The sequence below is a fragment of the Heterocephalus glaber genome, unplaced genomic scaffold (genome assembly GCF_053883595.1).
Source record: "Heterocephalus glaber isolate CG9 unplaced genomic scaffold, H.glaber_assembly_v1.0 deba00001428, whole genome shotgun sequence".
Lineage (NCBI taxonomy): Eukaryota > Metazoa > Chordata > Mammalia > Rodentia > Bathyergidae > Heterocephalus > Heterocephalus glaber.
In genome coordinates this window covers 5232415-5250571 of record NW_028258293.1, presented here as the reverse complement: position 1 = coordinate 5250571, position 18157 = coordinate 5232415, and the positions used below count along the sequence as shown (strand labels likewise).

General features: G+C 44.6%; 1 protein-coding gene across 2 annotated transcripts in view; it reads right to left on the bottom strand.

The window, feature by feature from the left end:
- Window positions 1–1470: 1470 nt before the first annotated feature.
- Window positions 1471–18157, bottom strand: part of Ccdc34 (coiled-coil domain containing 34) — a 59589-nt gene continuing 42902 nt past the window's right edge. The window contains exon 6 of one of the 2 annotated variants that reach the window (XM_021263945.2): window positions 1471–2000. In XM_021263945.2, coding sequence (XP_021119604.2) covers window positions 1906–2000 — 95 coding nt within the window. In that variant the 3' untranslated portion in view covers window positions 1471–1905. Of the gene's footprint in view, window positions 2001–4210; window positions 4369–18157 lie in introns of those variants that run through there. The other variant, XM_021263944.2, reaches the window with a different exon arrangement.

Below are 18157 nucleotides of genomic sequence, written 5' to 3'. Positions count from 1 at the left end.
GGACGAGGGGGCATTTCATGCCTCAGCCTTATGTGGACTTAAGCTTATCACCAGTGTCTCCTGGCTTTTTTTTTTTTTTTTGTACTGGGGATCAAACTCAGGACCTTGCGCTTGCGAGGCAGGTGACGGAACCACTGAGCTAAATCCCTGGCCCTCCCAGTGTCTCCTTTGACAGGGCCCTATTAAATTATTATTTGCTCCAAGGGAACAAGAGGAGTTCTGAAGGTAGAAGCAGCTGGTGTCTCCATGGTTTCTTGGAGGATATCATAAAAAGATCTCTCCCAACCTCCTCTTCTCTCACCCCACTCCCATTAGTAGAAACCATCATTTCTTGTCTAGAAAACAGAAGTGTCCTAATTGGTCCCTCTTCCTTTGTCACCTTAGCTGTCCAACTTCTGCTTCCACCCCACTGAGCAGACCACCCTTGCTCTCAGGCCAGCAAGTGCTCCTCAAGATTGAAGGGAGAAAATGCACATGGCCCCGGGGACACATAGGCTTTCCACAGCCCATCCTGTCCAGCCTCTCATGGTCCTGTCGCTGTGACTACATGATGCTCTCTGGTCTCTTAGTTATGGTGGAAAATTCCATAAGGATGAAGCAGATGACAGGTGTGACGTGTGAACAATAGGAACCGAGAACCTGTGAACCTCCAATTCTCATTCCTATTCTCCCTCCCTCTTCCCTTCCTCTCCGTCCCTCTCTGTCTCTTAGACATTGGGCCACACCAGGCATAGTATGGTATAAACGTGCCCCGTGGTGCTGATAGCCCAAGACACACCCTAGGTTTTCCCCAGAGGACCCTCCTGTCCCTCACCACTCCCTTCTCTCCTCTCAGCTCATTATTTATCTCTCTGAGCTCAGGGTTTAGTTCCAATGCTGTTTCCTCAGATTTTTCTTGGTAGTGAGTCTGAGCTAGGCACCCTCCTTGACTCTGAAAGCTTTCTCTGGTCCCTCTGAGACAGCAGCAGTCACACAGGTGCTCCCCACATGTGGCTGTTTGCCTGACGCCTCCATAGGCCAGGACTCCCTTGCTGAAAATGAAGGTTTTACTCCTCCCTGCATAAAAACAGAAGGCTAACTGTGGACATGTGTTTTGTGTACCCCAGACCTCCTCTTTCCTTTTCTTAGAGGTAGTCGCTGTTAACGATTTTTTAAGGAACTCTTCTTCTGCTCCTCGCTGTTCAGAAAAGGCTCCAAAGCCAGACTATTCCAGACCTTCTTGGGGAACAGCATCTGACCCAAGGTCGGCCAGTCCCATTACTTTTGCTCTAGAATGAGCAAGGCTCAAAAAGAACGAAAAGTATCAGAGGTTAAGTCATCTTATGAGATCTCTAGAGAAGCTACAATCCCTGATTCCTACGTTCTACTCTTCAGGTTTTTATACCAGTGAGCTTTTGTTGTGTAACAAATAATCCCTATATCAGACAGCTGTCTCATTGCTAGATACAGTACTCGACGAGCAGAACTTAAAGGAGGACAAGTTTAATTTGGCTCACAAGGGCATGAAGGAGTGAAAGTGCTCGGTTCATAGAATCCAGGAAGCGAAATGGAAAGAGTGACAGAGAGGAAGGGGCCAGGGACCAGATATAGGACTCAAGGGCACCTTTATGACCCACCCAGACACCCCACAGGTGTGGTTTGCTGATCTGCTAGTAACGCAGTCACGTTGACACATCGCGATTAATGGTCACAATTCCCAAACTTGGTAACAAAATAATACCCACCTGTTTACCTCATAATTCTGAGGGTCAGCCTTTCTCCTGGTCTTGGTAAGAGTCACACACACACTAAAATTGAGAATTGGTGAACTGGAGCCACCCATATGGACTGCTGATGTAGGGTGGCCTAAGCTGGGATTGGCTGTTCTTTATAGTCTCGTGTTCCAGAATTCTAGGCTGAGCTTATTCACCCGCCGCTGGGAAAAGTGCTCAGAGAAGGAGGAGAAGCACAGGGCTGTACGCCCAGGCTCAGTCTTGGGTCGTCGTCATTTCCACTGCATTCTGTTGGCCAAAGCAAATCAGAGGATCAGACTCAAGAGGGTGGAAAGCAGATTTCCTCCTTGATAAGAAGATCTACAAGTCATGCTGAAGACAGTAAGGAGTAGAAAAGGATGGTCATGTCTGCAGATGATCACGGCTTTGCTGAAAATTCTCTCTGATGCTTTTCTAGTGCACTCCTTTTGCAATTAAAATGAGTCCACGTCAGCTTCTGTTGTTTGCAGTTTGTAAACTCTTAACTTATACCTGCTTGGAAACAAGTGAATGAAGGGAGAAATGGATAAATGAAAGTGTGCTCCAATGACTCAAGCTTTATTCGTGGGAGAGTCCTGACGGGGCAGGGTAAAATGTGACAGACTTGACATGGGGTGGAGGAGACGCAGCACACGCCATGCGAAGTGAATACCTGTGAGCCTCTCAGAAGGTAGGGTACCATTTCTCCCTTCTACTTCCAGATTTGCTCTAGTCACAGCCCCCAGCAGCTTGAAGGGCTTTAAGAGCTGCACATGGAACAATAAGCCATTCACCTGGAACTACTCTCTGGTTGCTACTTAGATTGAGTGTGAGCCCCTCTTCGCTGTTTATAGGAGGTGGACACCCCCAGGTGTGTAGCAATGTGGCCACATATTCTACTCTATTTTGGCTTAAATACAGGACATAAATTTTTGAGAGAAGAATATTTCAAGCAAAGAATAAATCTTTTGGCTGAAGGAATCCCAAGATATAGCCCAGCATTTTCCAATTTAAGTCCCCCCCCCCCCACTCCCACACCTTTCCAATAAAAATCTCCACTCCCTTGGGAGCCAGTTCCCAGAGGATGTTAGGGAAAAAGGAAGATTTAGGATTAAACACCACCAGTGACTGAATGACTGATATTTACCATGCTCAGTTTAGAGAATAATTTGCAATTCTGGAGAGAAAATTTCTTATCTCAGAAAATGTTTGTGTAGAAGCCCATGAAACATGAAGAAACCGTGTTTTAGGGAGCCATAGGCAATTAATGTTTTATTCTGTTGTGATGGCGGTAGTGGCAATAGAGATATAAAAAAACTATCTGGTTGTAGATGGGGCATTGCATTTTGTGACTTTTAGAATCTTTATCCTTTGAGAGTTCCAGAAAGTTTCAGATGCTTATGATTGTGGTAATTTATAGTAAGAAATATTGATGAAAATGGGAAATTCCTCCAAGTGTTTGAAGCCTTAAGCCCAATGTTTGGGGTCTGTGCAGCTCTGAATAAAGCAGAGCCCCGTCTGCTCCACAAGCTCTCCTCACCATCTGTAAACCACAAAACCATCACTCAGTGTGGAGACTCACATCTCTGTGTGAGACAGGGAGGAGCCAGGTCTGCTCTCACCACACTCAGGCTTGGGAGCCAGCAGAGCCCCAGATAGCATCTCCAGGCTGAGCCCCAGTGACCTCAGAGGGAAGATGCAAACAGTTACCGAGGAAAAGATCTCCTGAGCAGAGACCAGCTAGAGCTTGGCTTCCCAACGCCTGCCCTTTCAAACAGAAAAGCTGTTTTCTGTGCATCCTGTGTGGGGAGAAACCCTGCAAGCCTGCTTCTCGAGTCACAACTCAGCTCTGCAAAAAGGTGCTGGAAGGGAACCAGGCTTTAAAAGAAGCATTCTAAAGCCTTTGTTCTAAAAATCAGAACAAAGCCTGCTCTTGGGCAGTACGGCCCAAGAGAGGTCCCAGCACACAAGGAATCTCGGCTTTTGCCCTCTGATCCTTTCCTCCTGTCTTGGTGCATGCTGTGTGGCTATAACAGACTGCACAAGACTGGGTAATTTCTATTGAACAGAAACCCCTTGTGGTTTCTGGAGGCTGTGAAGTCTGTGTGTAAGGGCAGGTATCTGCCCAAGGCCTTCTTGCTAAGTCATTCTGTGGCAGAAGGCAAAGGGCAAGGGAGGATGCTTGTGTATTGTCCTAAAAGCTAAAGTTTAAATCTGCGTGGTATTTTGCCTGCTAGATGTACTATTCTTTGGTAGAAAATTCCCATAGTCTGTATTAAAGAAATGCCTGAAATTGACTTGTATTGATTTTTAAGTCCATCTTACAAATCATGTGTTTTCTTAGAAAGCCAGAGAGAGAATGCATACCAGACAGACACAGAAGGGAAGACAGGCGAATTCATGCTTTAATCAGGAACCCACTCGCAACACAACAGCAACAACTTGAGCAGGAGGCAGAGCCCTGGGACCTAACCGCCTCTTGAGGGCTCCACCTCTCAACGCTGGATTGGCGGTGACTGAGTCGGCAACACAGAAGCTTTGGGACCACATTCAAGGGTAGAACCTCCCCTCCTAGAATTTCTCTCATGATATCGCCAATGCCACCTCCAGAGCTTCCACATGTCTCTGCCTCTGCAGCCTAAATACAGACAAAGGAACAAAGGTTGGGTGTTTCACAAAGGCCTTCAGCCGAAACACAGAAACCCAACAGGGAGATAAATCAAGAAGTGTCCAAGCAAGAAGCACACTCTGATTCCTCTGTGGTTAACCTTCTATTCTGTTCTGTTCTGAGCCTTGCTGTTCCCTAGACAGCTCTGAATTAGTCAGCTTTCTGTTGCTATGACAAAATACCTGACACCTGCAACTTAAAGGCTTATTTTTGCCTAACAGTTTCAAAGATTTCAGTCCATGGTCAGCTCGCTCCAAGACAGATGCCATGGGGGATTGGGGTATGGCAGAGGAAAGCTGCTTGCTTCTTGGTTGCTGGAAGCAGAGAGCAGGGGAGCAGTGCAGAGAGGAAGGGGAAGGGTTCAGGGACCAGATAAGAGTCCCCAAGGCCACACCTCCAGGACCCAACCAGACACACCCCGGAGTGGGCTTTGCTAATCCCACAGGTGGCTCTCAACCCAATCAAGTTGATGACCAAGGTTCACTGTCCTGAGTTCTCTCCACAGTCTTACTCCCCCAGGCCTTGAGCATGCATGTCTTATGGGATAGGGAAAACCACTTCTAGGAACAGGCCGTGTGGCCAGAATGTGTTATTCTATTGCCATGAATAAAATCTAATCACTTCTTCAAGTGATATTTATGGAAAACTAATCTAGGCAGACACATTCTGGAGAGCAACATCAGAGAACTGTCTCTTCTGTTTGCCGTGTACCTGGGTGGAAACAAGGCCTTGCTTTAATCAGCAAAGGGCTTTGGCTAGAAGCACCTGAGAGACTGTGTGGTTTAACAAAAAGGCTTTATCTGAGGGCTTCTCTACCCTGTAAGTTTTTCAGCTGCTAAAGGCTCCAGGCATTTTTGCCAAGTATTTAATGGACAGAGTTTTTTCTTGCCCCACTAAGAAATCAGGGCCAAGGTCTATGTGCTTCGGAACCATCTGTGGAGATGACAAACATGGCTCCCTCTTTGTTTGCTGAGCGGCACAGCTCACAGCCCAGCTTGCCGACCCCTCTGCCACAGCTGGGCAGGATTCGCAGGTGTCCGTTCCTGAGTTTCATCCTGGCTCCTTCCTTATGTACCTTTCTTAATTTCACCTTTTTACCAATTTTTGTCTTATTCCCATTTATGTATTTTATTAGATACCGCCAATTCTTTTTTTTTTCCTCCAGTACAAGACTAGTCTTGACAATTGATTTTCTGGGTTGTTTTACAGCTCTGTAGGGGTGGAGGTTCACTTAGACATTTCTGTCCAACAGAGATGAAAATAATTCCTTTCCCATGGAACAGATGATCTCATAACATATGGCTTATGGCCCCGTTGGAAAAGAACCATTTTCGTATCTAACATAGCCCTCCTCTTCTACTATTGGACACCTACCGGCTCAAATGTTCTTTGGACTGGTTTCAAGCTCTTAAAATTCACTTCAGTAATTGATGAATTAAGTGCAATCTTTGACATGAATTTGTATGAAGTTATTAGGCATACTCCCTGAAAGTATGCCCTAACAGAAGACTGAAAAATGGAGTAAGCCTTAATATGTGCAAATTTTAAATAAATCAGGAATCAGGAGAACCCCAGATGGAATGAAGAAATGGACCAAAGAGCTAACTATACTACAAAAGCATAAAAAAAAAATTCCTGCAGGAAGAAGGCATAAAAGAAAATGCTGACCTATACAATGTTGAGCATGATGGGGCCTGAAAGAGTGTAACAGGGAACTGTCCAGGTGCTGTGCTGTAACTGCTAATTCTGCAACACTACACTTGTGCACTGGGGCTCCAGCTAAGTACAGTGCACCCTCAAGTTACAGCTGGCCTGACATACAAACAACTTGGGTTATGACCACAATTTTAGTTTTAACTTATGACCAAAGTCTTGAGTTATGACCCGAATGCCAGCTGCTTATCTCTCTAAGGACACTGAGCTCTTCCTGTGTACAGGAGACAGACTTTGAAGGCTGTGTAGAGGAGTCTAAGCCTCCAATTGACCAACTTGAGCTACAACCAGCCCTCAAGAACCAGCTGAGTTTAAATTAAGAGTCCACTGTAAATGAATGGCAGATAGCAGGATCCAGGCTTCTTACTTTTAAAGACAGAATTTATGAACAAGTAAGTAGAAAGAAGCTATATAAGAATTGGAGCTATTGGTGTGAATTCATGTCACACCAATATAGATAGGAATGGTGACATATATAAATATGAGTAAATGCATGGATTAGCGTGCACACACACACACAGACACACACATTTCCTTTCTCACTCAGCTGAGAGAGCCTATCCGCATTGAGAACTCTGGTCCCCAGATCCTGGTTCCTGACATCAATGTCCAATCAAAAGAGCCAAGACTTTCTAGAAAAATGGCTGCTTCTAGGAGTGGAGCATGAATTGCATATAATGAGTTTGGATCCTCTTGTAATTCCAGAAAATGAATGAAGTGATATACAAAACGATGGGGCTACATCAAAGGAGCCAAATGATACAGCGCCCAGTCATCAAAGTTGGAATAATGTGAGCAACAAAATAAGTAAAGGAGTATTGCATTATAACCCAAAATATAAAACATATCAATGTGTGCTGATATAAATAAATGATGAAGTAAATAAATAAATGGAAAAAATAAGGCAAATGCAGTGGATTACATGCAAACAAATTCTGAATAATGTACACAGATTCTGTATCTTCCAGGGTGTGTGAAACAAGTCCCCATTCCTTCAATGACATCCTTATAAAGATCACAATGTGGCAATGACAGAGGAGTAGGGAAGAACTTTAAACCTCAACTTTAAACCCTCCTTCAGCCAGGTTATGGAGTCAACACCAACAATCATTAAGTCATACTGATAATATGAACCTTTGTATGACATGGCAAGAATAGAGATTTACATATGTATTCCCTTTACTGAGAAGTCATAACCCGTCTAATCATGAGAAAAACAACAAATACCAATTGAGGAAAGGAAACATGACAACTAACTGTATATTATATTCGGTAGCCTGTCTGGGACATAAAAAAGATAGTAGGTGAAAACTAAGAAAAACTTTATAAACTATGGAAATTACTTGATGATAATGTATCAATATCGGTTCATGAACTGTGACAAATAATGTAAGATTTTGGGTGTGCAATATGTGTAACTCTTTGTTCTGTCTTTACAAGATTTGTGAATCTAAAACTAACATAAAATAAAAGATTTAAATAAATCAGTAAGGGGGCCAGGGATTTAGCTCAGTGGTTTTGTCGCCTGCTGCGCAAGCACAAGGACCCAAGTTCGATCCCCGGTACCCAAATAAATAAATAAATAAATCAGTAGCCACATTAAACTAACCCAAGTGAGACGTTCTGCAAAAGGTTAGCACCACACACACACACACACACACACACACACACACAGAGAAACCGTCAATGATCAGAGTTCAGGAGACATGGCAACTTAAGAAAACATGATATTGTGGATCAGACCTTGGATCCAAAAGGCCACTAGGAGGAAGGCCGGTGAAACACAGTCTGCAGTGTAGCTGATAATGCTCTGGCAGACCTGGTTTCTTCGCTTAGACGGGTGTGCTGGGAGTCAGTAGCACATTCGGGAACACTGGGAAAACACAGAGACTGTCCATCTTCACAACTTCCCTGCAAATCTGCAGTTCTTTGGAAGTGAAAAGTTCCACACAATTATTTGGGCAAAACTAAAGGGAAACTAAAAAGATCAGGGAGGAACGGGTAGGAGGAGCACAGAGGTCTTTCAGGACACTGAAATACTGTAATGACACACGCAGAACACACAATGCCAGGAGAGAACCTTGAGAAGCGTGGGCTTTGGGCACTATGACGCATCAGTGAAGGGTACCTGTTACAGTTTAGATCTAGAATGTCCCCCAAAAGACTTGTGTTTGAAGATGGGCTTCAGAAGGCAACGGGATCATGGTGGTGCTGTACTCAGCAGTGGATTAATCCACTGGGAGGCCACAGCTGACTGTGCCATTAGGAGGTTGGGCCTGGTCAGAAGAGGGATCGTGGAGGTTGTGACCCGGAAGGCCTTCCCTCCCGGACTCTGCCTTCACTCTCAGCTTCCGGCTGCCATGATGTGGGCAGCTTTCCTCCACCAAACCCTTCCTGCCTTGGAGCCAGCCAGTTATGGGTTGAAGCCCCCAAAAATCATATGCCAAAGTAGGTGTAAGTCGTAGGTGCTGGGTATTGGGTCTCGGTGATGAGAAAGAAAGTACCAAAGTCATATTCAGGCGGGAGACCCTGACGCTGGAGGAGCCAGTGCTTGTGTGGGGCCGGGGGGGGGGGGGGGGAATGCAGGAAATCGCTGTACTTTGAATTTTGCTGTGAACCTAAAACTGCTCTAAAAATTTTTTTGGTACTGGGGCTCGAACTCAGAACCTTGCGCTTATGAGGCAGGTGCTGGAACCACTGAGCTAAATCCCCGGCCCTAATAATTAAAACATAATAATTTTTAAAATATGTGAATGACAAAGAATAACAGATGTGTGTGGACTGGAAGCAAGGTTTGTTTTGCCATTTGTCCAATGGAAATATAAAGTTGCCATCACTGGGGTTAATATATTTTAAAGAAAGACATGACCACCAAAACTTACAAAAGACTGCCCAAGTCACAGTGACTTCCTGAAGGGGAAGAAGTAAGTTATTCATAAGAACTCAGGTAAGTAACCCTATATTAGCATTTGTCTGGGTACACTTCCAACAACAGCTCACGGAAGTCTTCTTTTTTCTTCCAGACTCTTAGTGGCAAAATATCCCTTCTTGACATTCTCAACAAAAGTGACATTTTCCTGGCATGGATGTTAAAAACAGGGACACAAGAGTTTATGAGACCTCTTCGCTACATGACCCAGTCATCTGTCCCTTTACATGCAGGAGGCCTGTGACTTACTCCCACACAGGCAGAAGAAGAATGGTCTCTCTCTCTCTCATGGACCTTATGGAGACCAAGCTCTGTGCATGGCCATGTCCGGCAGAGAAGCTTAGAGACTAGGAAGAGCTTCTGGTCCTTGCTTGGACAAGCTCTTCATACAGGCTTTTCCCAAGGTAGCTAGAAAGAGATGTCCTGGAATTCTTTATGAGGATGCCAGGGGGTCAGCCAGAGTTCTCGGTCCTGACTTTCCTCCTCACTTGCTGGCATGACATACCCTGTTCTCCTTCCACAGGGTTACTCACACGTACTGAAAAGTGTGCCAGCCACCATGTAGGTAATAGGCAAGAGGGAGTAGACTCAGAAAGACAGCAGTAACAGTGGCGATGATGATGATGATGATATGATAACACATTTCTAAAAGGTCGAGCACTGACTCATTTAATCCTTAGAATAATTCAATGAGATTGATTTTATTTATCTCTACTTCTCCCTCCAGGAAGCTAAGAAACATAGTCACTTGTTTAACATCAAATAGGAAGCATCAAGGTGATTAAACGTGGTCTTTGAAATGCATCAGACTTACATTCAAAGCCCATTCTGTCTCATATTAGTTACTGACCTTTCAGATGGCTTATTTCACCTCTTTGACCAGTGGTCAATAAGTACAGGATAAAATCAGCATAACTTCACAGAGTGGCTCAGTTCATTAATAATATCTGCCACAGTTTGAGGATGGGAGGGACCTCACGTGTTCAGAATTTGCAAACATGCCAAGTGTCTTATAGGTATGAACTCATTTTATTCTCTCAACACAACATAAAATAAGGAGTTCCTGTTTTCTCCATTTGACTGATGAAAAAGCAGATGTTCAAAAAACATAACTAACTTCTTGAAGGCCATCCAACAAGTCAGTGGTCCAGCTGCAGTTCAAGTCCAGTTCTATCTGTCCTCTTGACTTGGGTCTTAATGACCTGCTATAGCCACTCAACATTACAGGGATTCCAAAATGAGTTCAATGTTCAGTTCCTTCTAGGCAACATACTGTTTTCATTTTAATTGAAGACTAACCCAGAAGACTCTCTGCCAGTGATATAAATTTTAAGCTGAGGGAGTCTCAGTTGGATTGAGTGGGGCTTTTAATCATGGGACTAGGATTGTTGTGAGCAGCACCTTGGAAAGAAGAGAGCCTTCCTAGGAAGAAGCAATGCATTTGGAAGAAAAGGAAGTGTGGAGGTGGGTGGAGAGGAAAAGGAAGGTGCAGAAAGCCTGAGACCTACGAAGGAGGTTCTTTTGTGTTTACAAACAAACCTCCAACTCACCCAAATTACCTTGCCCTTGCTGCAGTGCCTGGCAAAAAGACAATGTTTTCTGTGCCTCTGAACAATTTCAGGGAAAGACAAGGATGTTGTATTAGTTTTCCCATTGCTGCACACAATACCTGGCTTGGCCTAAAGGAGGAGAGGGTTACTTTGGCTCATGGCTTCAGTTCATGCTCAGCTGCTCCAAGGCAGGAACATCATGGCAGAGGGTGTGGCAGAGTAAAGTGCTCAGTTCACGGCAGCCAGAAAGCAGAGCAGCGGAGCAAGGCAAGAGGAACCAGCGAGGAAGGGATCCTATATAGTACCCAAGGCCACGTCTCATGACCCACCAAGACAGACCCAAGAGCAAGCTTTCTTAATCTGCTGGATGTTTGTTAACCCAGTGAAGTCGACATGTCAGGATGAAATTAACGGTCACAGGCTAAATGGATTCCAGCCAGAGCCAGCACGGGTTACTGGTAGTAGGAGCTGCTGCAGGAGTTGCATTAAGAAGAATCATGGGGTTGCCCAAGTTCAGCTGGAAAAACAAAATGCCTTGGCCCGTGAGGCATGTGTGCCAAAGCCAGGGAGTAGGAGGATCCACACACGTGCCAGGAATTTGTCATTCCTGCTCAGGGATGTCACAACCTGGACATGTCATCCTGGAAGAGTTAACAGGGTCCGAGTCCAACTGTGGAGCCCAAATGTCCCCGAGGCGCCCAGCTTCCACCTACCCCTCAAGTGAGGGCAAAACAGCACTAACAGCCAGAAAAGGCCTCATTTAAATTTCTTTGGTTTTAATTATTTTGAAAAGGGAAGCAAGCCATCCATGCCAAGACCCTTTAGGGAGAACTAAACACCAAGGCGATTCAGGCCAGCTGGAGGGGGGCGGAGGAGGGAGTTCCAGCCAATTAGTCCTCCTTTGTGACAGGGCCACCTTTGTCCCACCCTCCGGAAGCCTTAATAGCACTCATGTGTCAACAGGACCTCAGGAGAGGGGAAACATCGGTGAGCCAAACCTCAAGAGGAAGGGAAAAAGAAAAAAAAATGAAGACAAATCTGGAATTTCAGCCCCAAAGTGGACCCTTGACTGGCTTAACTGCTGTCATTATATTTTATAGAGACCTCCCTGGGCTTTCCTGACCACTGGGAACTGGGCTGCGAGCTGCTGGCTGGCGGCTGGGCTCCCCTCTGGAGTCTTGTTACTGCCTTGCCAAACAGGCTGGTCCAGCATCTCAAAGTCAACAGTCTCCACCTCCCATCTCCCCCGTGGTTCAGACTTTCCGTGGCTGGACTATTAAAGGGAAAGCAGCCTTACTGTTGCCCTTAATGAGCAGCTTTTATATGGTGCCAAATGCCCTTTCAGGAGTCCAGAAGCCCAAAGCAGTCTCCGGGATTCCAGAAGCCTCGGCCTGACCCAGCGGCAGAGAACAGACCTGATGAACTCAGTCTCCAGGGAACCTGCCTGACCCAGGGTGTCAGAAGAGGTGTAGGGCACTGGAGTCACCACTCAGGCTGACCCCTTCTCTGCCATGTCCTGCCAGGGACAGACCTAGGCCCTCCAGGGCAGTGCCCCTAGAGAGAGGAGGACAGGAATTTCTCTAGCACCTGTCTTCTAAGGAAGGTGGAATCCATAAACAGAGTCTTCTCTTGACCTGTATGCACACTGATAGATTTAGATACACAAAAGTGGACTTGATGCTTGGTCTTAATTGTTATATCAACTTGAATAGATTAAAAAATTTCTAATGGATTAGTGGAACGCGTGCGCGTGCACGCACACACACATCTGTGGATGACTGAGGAGAGAGGGCCCGCCCCAGATGCAGTGCCACCAACCAATAGGCTTGCAGCCTGGATGGAATGCAAAGGGAAAGAAGGAAGTGTGCCCTTGCTTCTTCGAGGAGCTCCAGTCTTCACCATCACCTCGGACCTTCACCTCCAATTCCTTCAGGCTTCCAGTGCGGACTCACACGAGACTGCAGAACGCTCCAGGCCTCTCCTTCGCCTGGATGATCCCGCCCTCCAACACACACCTCGCTCGACTCCTTGTGAGCCTACCTAGTAAGTCCTTCGTGCAGTCGTATACCTGTCCCACTCTTCTAGTGAATCCCACTAATACAGAGGCAGAGTTTGAAATAAGAGGCAAAAACAGTGAGGATCCACTTCACAGAATTAGACAAGCACACAGTTCGAGGAGGCGTGTAGGACATGAGGAGAAAGAGCAGCAGAGCGTGGGCTGGGGCTCGAGGAAGTAGCATGGAAAGCTTGAGCCCAGGATTCCGGGGCAGGGTGCCTGATGTTCCTCTGTCCCCAGCCACACCTCAGAGTTTCGGTAAAATCTGGTAAAGGCTTCTTTGAGGACACCTTTGTGCAAACCAGGGAAAGATCTGTGTTTTCCTTCTGGGCTAATTTGTCAAAGAGAAAGTTGTATGTTGGCCAATTCGAGTCACCAAGGTCAGGGACCGGGTGACACTAAACCTTCCAGTGCTTTCTTCACTTGGCTCTCAGTGGAAAGCGGGGTAACTGGCAAGTCACCCCACTTCCATTTTTTCTCAGTGATTAGGATGGATTAGGACCCTCCTGGAAAGTGGTCAGGCATACAAACTTAGGATTTAATAGATCTGGCTCTGAACTCCAGATCCACTTTACTATGCCGTTCTAACTGGCAGCTTCCTAATCTATTAAGTGAGAAGAAAGAACTTTTTTGTTGTGGTGGTACTGCAGAATGAACCCAGGACCTTCACACTGAACTACATCCCCAGCCTTTTGATATGCGTAATTTTTTTTGTACATTTTCAGACAGTGTCTGAGTTGCTCAGTTGCCCGGCCTGGGTTTCAATTTGCGATCCTCTTGCCTCAGCCTCCCGGAATGTTTGAGTTGTGGCCTGCCCACCACACCCAGCAGCTTATTTGTTTTATTGATCACTCCATGTGGGGACCAATGACATGAGCCTCGTGAAATGCATGCTGCGGTAACTGGCCCCTCGTCGCCCTGCTCTGAGTCATCTGTGAGCAGCGGTGACGGTGCAGGCCGCCTGCCTGCAGAGTTCCGGTCATTAAGGAAAGAGAGAGAAGGGCCAGCTCACTGTTTAGGACAAGAAGACATCAGTCCTGCAGATGCCCTCTAGGGTGCTCATGTGCCTCCGCTGTAAGCTTGTCACCAAGGCATCGTCTGTGTCTCGTCTCCATCAACTCCTGGGTGTGAACACAGGCAGCTCATGCACGCTGGCCACACTTGGGGTGTGGACATGGAAGGAGAATGTTGATGGTTTGGACGGGAATTCATACAGAAGGACGCAGGAGTGGGGACTTGTGTCCCCATGTGCTCGCTCGGCTTTCCTGCCCTGCTGACTTCTCTCCCAGGGAGAGTACGTGTGTGTGTGTGTGTGTTTGTGTGTGTGTGTGTGTGTGTTCCTTTCCCCAATTTGAATTTCATTAACTTTCCATCTGCGGCCCTCAGTGTGCCTATCTGGGGAGAAGCATCATTCCCAGGACTTCTGCCAACCTTCTTCTGACACAGCCACTTTCCCTTTCCCTCCCAGTCCAACAGCCTCAGCAGAGGCCAGGATAGAACCATGGACACGGGAGATGCCAGGCTACCTCGGTCTCAGGTCTATCATCTTGGTTTTTATTTATTTATTTTTGGTACCAGGGATCAAACTCAGGACCTTCCCCTTGCAAGGCAGGCGGCGGAACCACTGAGCTAAATCCCCAGCCCTATCATCTTGTTTTCAGTCCAAAAGACAATGCCTCCTCCAATTTGCAGAAGCAGAAAAGAGAGAGAAGTTTCAGAGGTGCTGTCTGGGTGGCTCAGACAAACCAGCCAGGTGCCGTGCAGGCCAGCTGCCTCCACACACAGCACAGCACAGCCAAGGGTGCAGAGAAGGGTTGGACGAGAAGCAGAGACAGTGCTCTCTTCCCAGCCTGTCTTCAGCACAAGACCTGGGCGGGACAGAATGAGAGCAGGATTGTCCAGTTAATCACAGAACTTCAGGTCTTCCCAGGGGGCAGTTGGGAAAATGAAAATAGTCCTTTTCTAGAATCAAAGCTGGAAGACACTTTTGTGTACTCAGAGGGAAAAGCCCTTGAGGCCAGAGCAGAAATCAAGTGCTTAAAAAAATGAAAATACGACTAACAAGCTCTGAGGAAAAAAAAAGCACCGTATTTTCATGGCAAGATCGGCATGACAATGATAAATGTTCTTTTCCCTGTCCAATCTCACTTCTAGGAGATTAGTTTCTTTAAAAACAAATGTGCCCAACAGTCCGTCATCACTGGACGACTTCAGCACGTTTTCGTGAGCCATTCATCTTGCTCTTTGCTCTCTCCCCGGTAATGGGGTAGGAAGTCTCATTTTACACAGTGATGTGGAAAAACAGACTCCAAATCAGACCTGGCTTTTGAATCACAACTCTGATCTCCAAACTTTATTGTGTTACAGAAGAGATGGACAGATTTCTATGTACATACAGATTACCAAAGTTGAACAAAGAAGATATAAAAATTCTCAACACCCCAAGTACAATCAGTGAAATTTAAAATGTAATTAAAAATTAAGCAGCAAAGAAAAGCCCACGTCCTGATGGCTTCATTGCTGGATTCTACAAGATATTTAGAGAAGAACTATCACCATTACTCTTTAAACTTTTCAATGAAATTGAAAGGGAAGCAATACTTCCAAATTCATTCCTGGAAGCAAATGTTACTTTGATTCCAAAAGCAGAGAAAGAACTAACCAAAAAGGAGAACTACAGGACAGTCTCCCTAATGAACATAGATGCAAACATCCTCAACGAGATTCTGACAAACAGAATACAGAGGGTCATCGAGAAGATCATACACTCTGACCAATTCAGATTTATCCCAGGAATGTAAGGATGTTTCAACATACATAAATCAATAAATGTAATACACTGTATTAAGAATCAAGGATAAAAACTATATGATCATCTCAATAGATGCAGAAAAAGCATTCGACAAACTTCAACACCCACTCATGATAAAAACCCTTCAGAAAATTGGAATAGATGGTCTTTATCTTAACTTGATAAAGGCTATCTATGAAAAACCAACAGCCAACATGATACTAAATGGCCCAAAACTGAAAACTTTCACACTAAAATCAGGAACAAGACAAGGATGCCCACTGTCACCACTTCTGTTCAATATTGTTCTGGAAACATTAGCCCCAGCAATTAGACAAGAGAAAGAAATAAAAGGAATAAAGATAGAAAAGGAAGAAGTTAAACTGACATTATTTGCTGACGATAAGATACTCTACACAGAAGACCCAAAAAACTCCGGCAAAAGACTTCTAGACTTAATTGAAAGATTCAGTGGAGTAGCTGGACATAAGGTCAACACTCAAATATCAATAGCCTTCTTGTACACAAATAACAGACTCACTGAGAGAGAAATTAGGGAAACAATTCCTTTCACAATAACATCCCCAAAAATGAAATATCTAGAAATCAATCTAACAAAGGAAGCAAAAGACCGCTACACTGAAAAATACAGCACTCTGAAAAAAGAGATCCAAGAGGATACAAGAAAATGGAAAGACATCCCCTGTTCCTGGATAGGAAGAGCAAATATAGTGAAAATGGCCATACTTCCAAAACTGCTATATAGATTTAATGCAATGCTGATTGAAATTCCAACAATATATTTTATAGAACTAGAGAAAACAATCCAAAAATTCATTTGGAACCAGAAGAGACCTAGAATAGCAAAAGCAATTCTAGGCAACAGAGACATGGCAGGTGGTATCAGAAGCCCCAACTTAAAACTATACTACAAAGCTACTATGATAAAAACAGCATGGTACTGGAAAAGCAACAGACCCAAGGGTCAGTGGAATAGATTAGAAGATGTAGAAACAATTCCAGACATACTCAGCTACCTCATCTTGGACAAAGGAGCCAACCATCCTCACTGGAGGAAAAATAGCCTCTTTAATAAATGGTGTTGTAAAAACTGGATTTCAACTTGCCAAAGATTAAAACTAGACCCCTATCTTTCACCATGTACTAAATTAAAATCCAAGTGGATTAAAGATATAAATTTTAAAACAGAAACACTAAACTTTCTGAAGATAAGTTAGGTAGAACTCTCGGAGACATTGGCATAGGAAAATAAACAAATCCTCAGTAGCACGGGAACTAGCACCAAGAATCAACAACTGGGACCTCATCTTATTAAAAAGCTTCTGCACTGCAAGAGAAACTACTAACAGAGCAAAGAGACAACCTACAATGTGGAAAAATTTTTCTACCAGCTGTTTCTCAGACAAAGTTCTACTATTTAGAATATACAAAGAAGTATAAAAAAAAAATCACCCCCCCCAAATATAAAGAGACCCAATTCAAAAATGGTCATCTGAAATGAACAGACATTTCCCAGACAAAGAAGTAAAAGTAGCAAATAAACATGAAAAAATGTTTAACATCACTGGTCATTCGAGAGACGCAGATGAAAACAACACTGAGATTCCACCTCACCCCAGAAAGAATGGCTGCTATCAAGAAATCAACCAATAACAAATGCTGGTGGGGCTGTGGGGAAAGAGAAACCCTTCTCCATTTTTGGTAGGAGTGCAGACTGGTGCAACCACTGTGGAAATCCATATGGAGATACCTCAAAGAACTAGGGCTAGAGGTCCCATTTGACCTAGCTATCCCCCTGCTGGGTATCTTCCCCAAAGAATTAAAAGAATCATAACAGAGTGATATATGTGCACCCATGTTTACAGTGGCACAGTTTGTAATAGCTAAAGCTTGGAAACAGCCCAATTGCCCATCAACTGAGGACTGGATAAAGAAGATGTGGGTTGGTTTTATATATATATATATAATGGAGTACTACTCAGCCATAAAGAATGAGAAACTAGAGACATTTATAGCTAAGTGGATGTACATTGAGGCCATACTCTTAAGCGAAATAAATAGGACACATATGTGTAAATACTGAATAGTTTCTCTGGTGTGAGAAACTGAAAGTGTAAATAAGAATCAAAATGTATAATTGATATTGTGAAACAGGAAGAAAAGTTCTAAAGGAGTAGGGGAAGTGGAGGAGTAGGGGAAAGGAAGGGAAAAGAAAAAATATGAGAAAAGGAAAAAAATGGAAACAAAGTCTTTGTAAATACGGAAGGGTGGAGGGGGTGAAGGGGGAAAAATAAGAACCCAGATACATCATATAAAGGTACAAGAGCCCAACGATGAATGTAACTGTATAGTATACCTAAAATGTACCAATAAACTCAATGGAAAAAAGTCTCTAAATGAAGATTCAATTCCAAAGGGGGGGAAAAAACTTCATTGTGTTATAGTTTCCTTTCCCCAGATGTAAAATAAGAAGGTGCCTGTGCCTTAAACTTGTTGTAAGGATGAAATGGGAGCGGTATCTGCAGCCGTTGGTAATTCTTGTTGTGTGGAAAGTGCCTTACATGAATCCTCCGATAGTCTCAGGTGTATATCCTGTGGTTGGCTTCGTCTGCAGATGGGAGATCAGTTGAGTGACTGGTTCATGGTCATGCACACAGCACGGGTCCGGAAGGGGAATGGACTGAGACTTCTCACCCTCA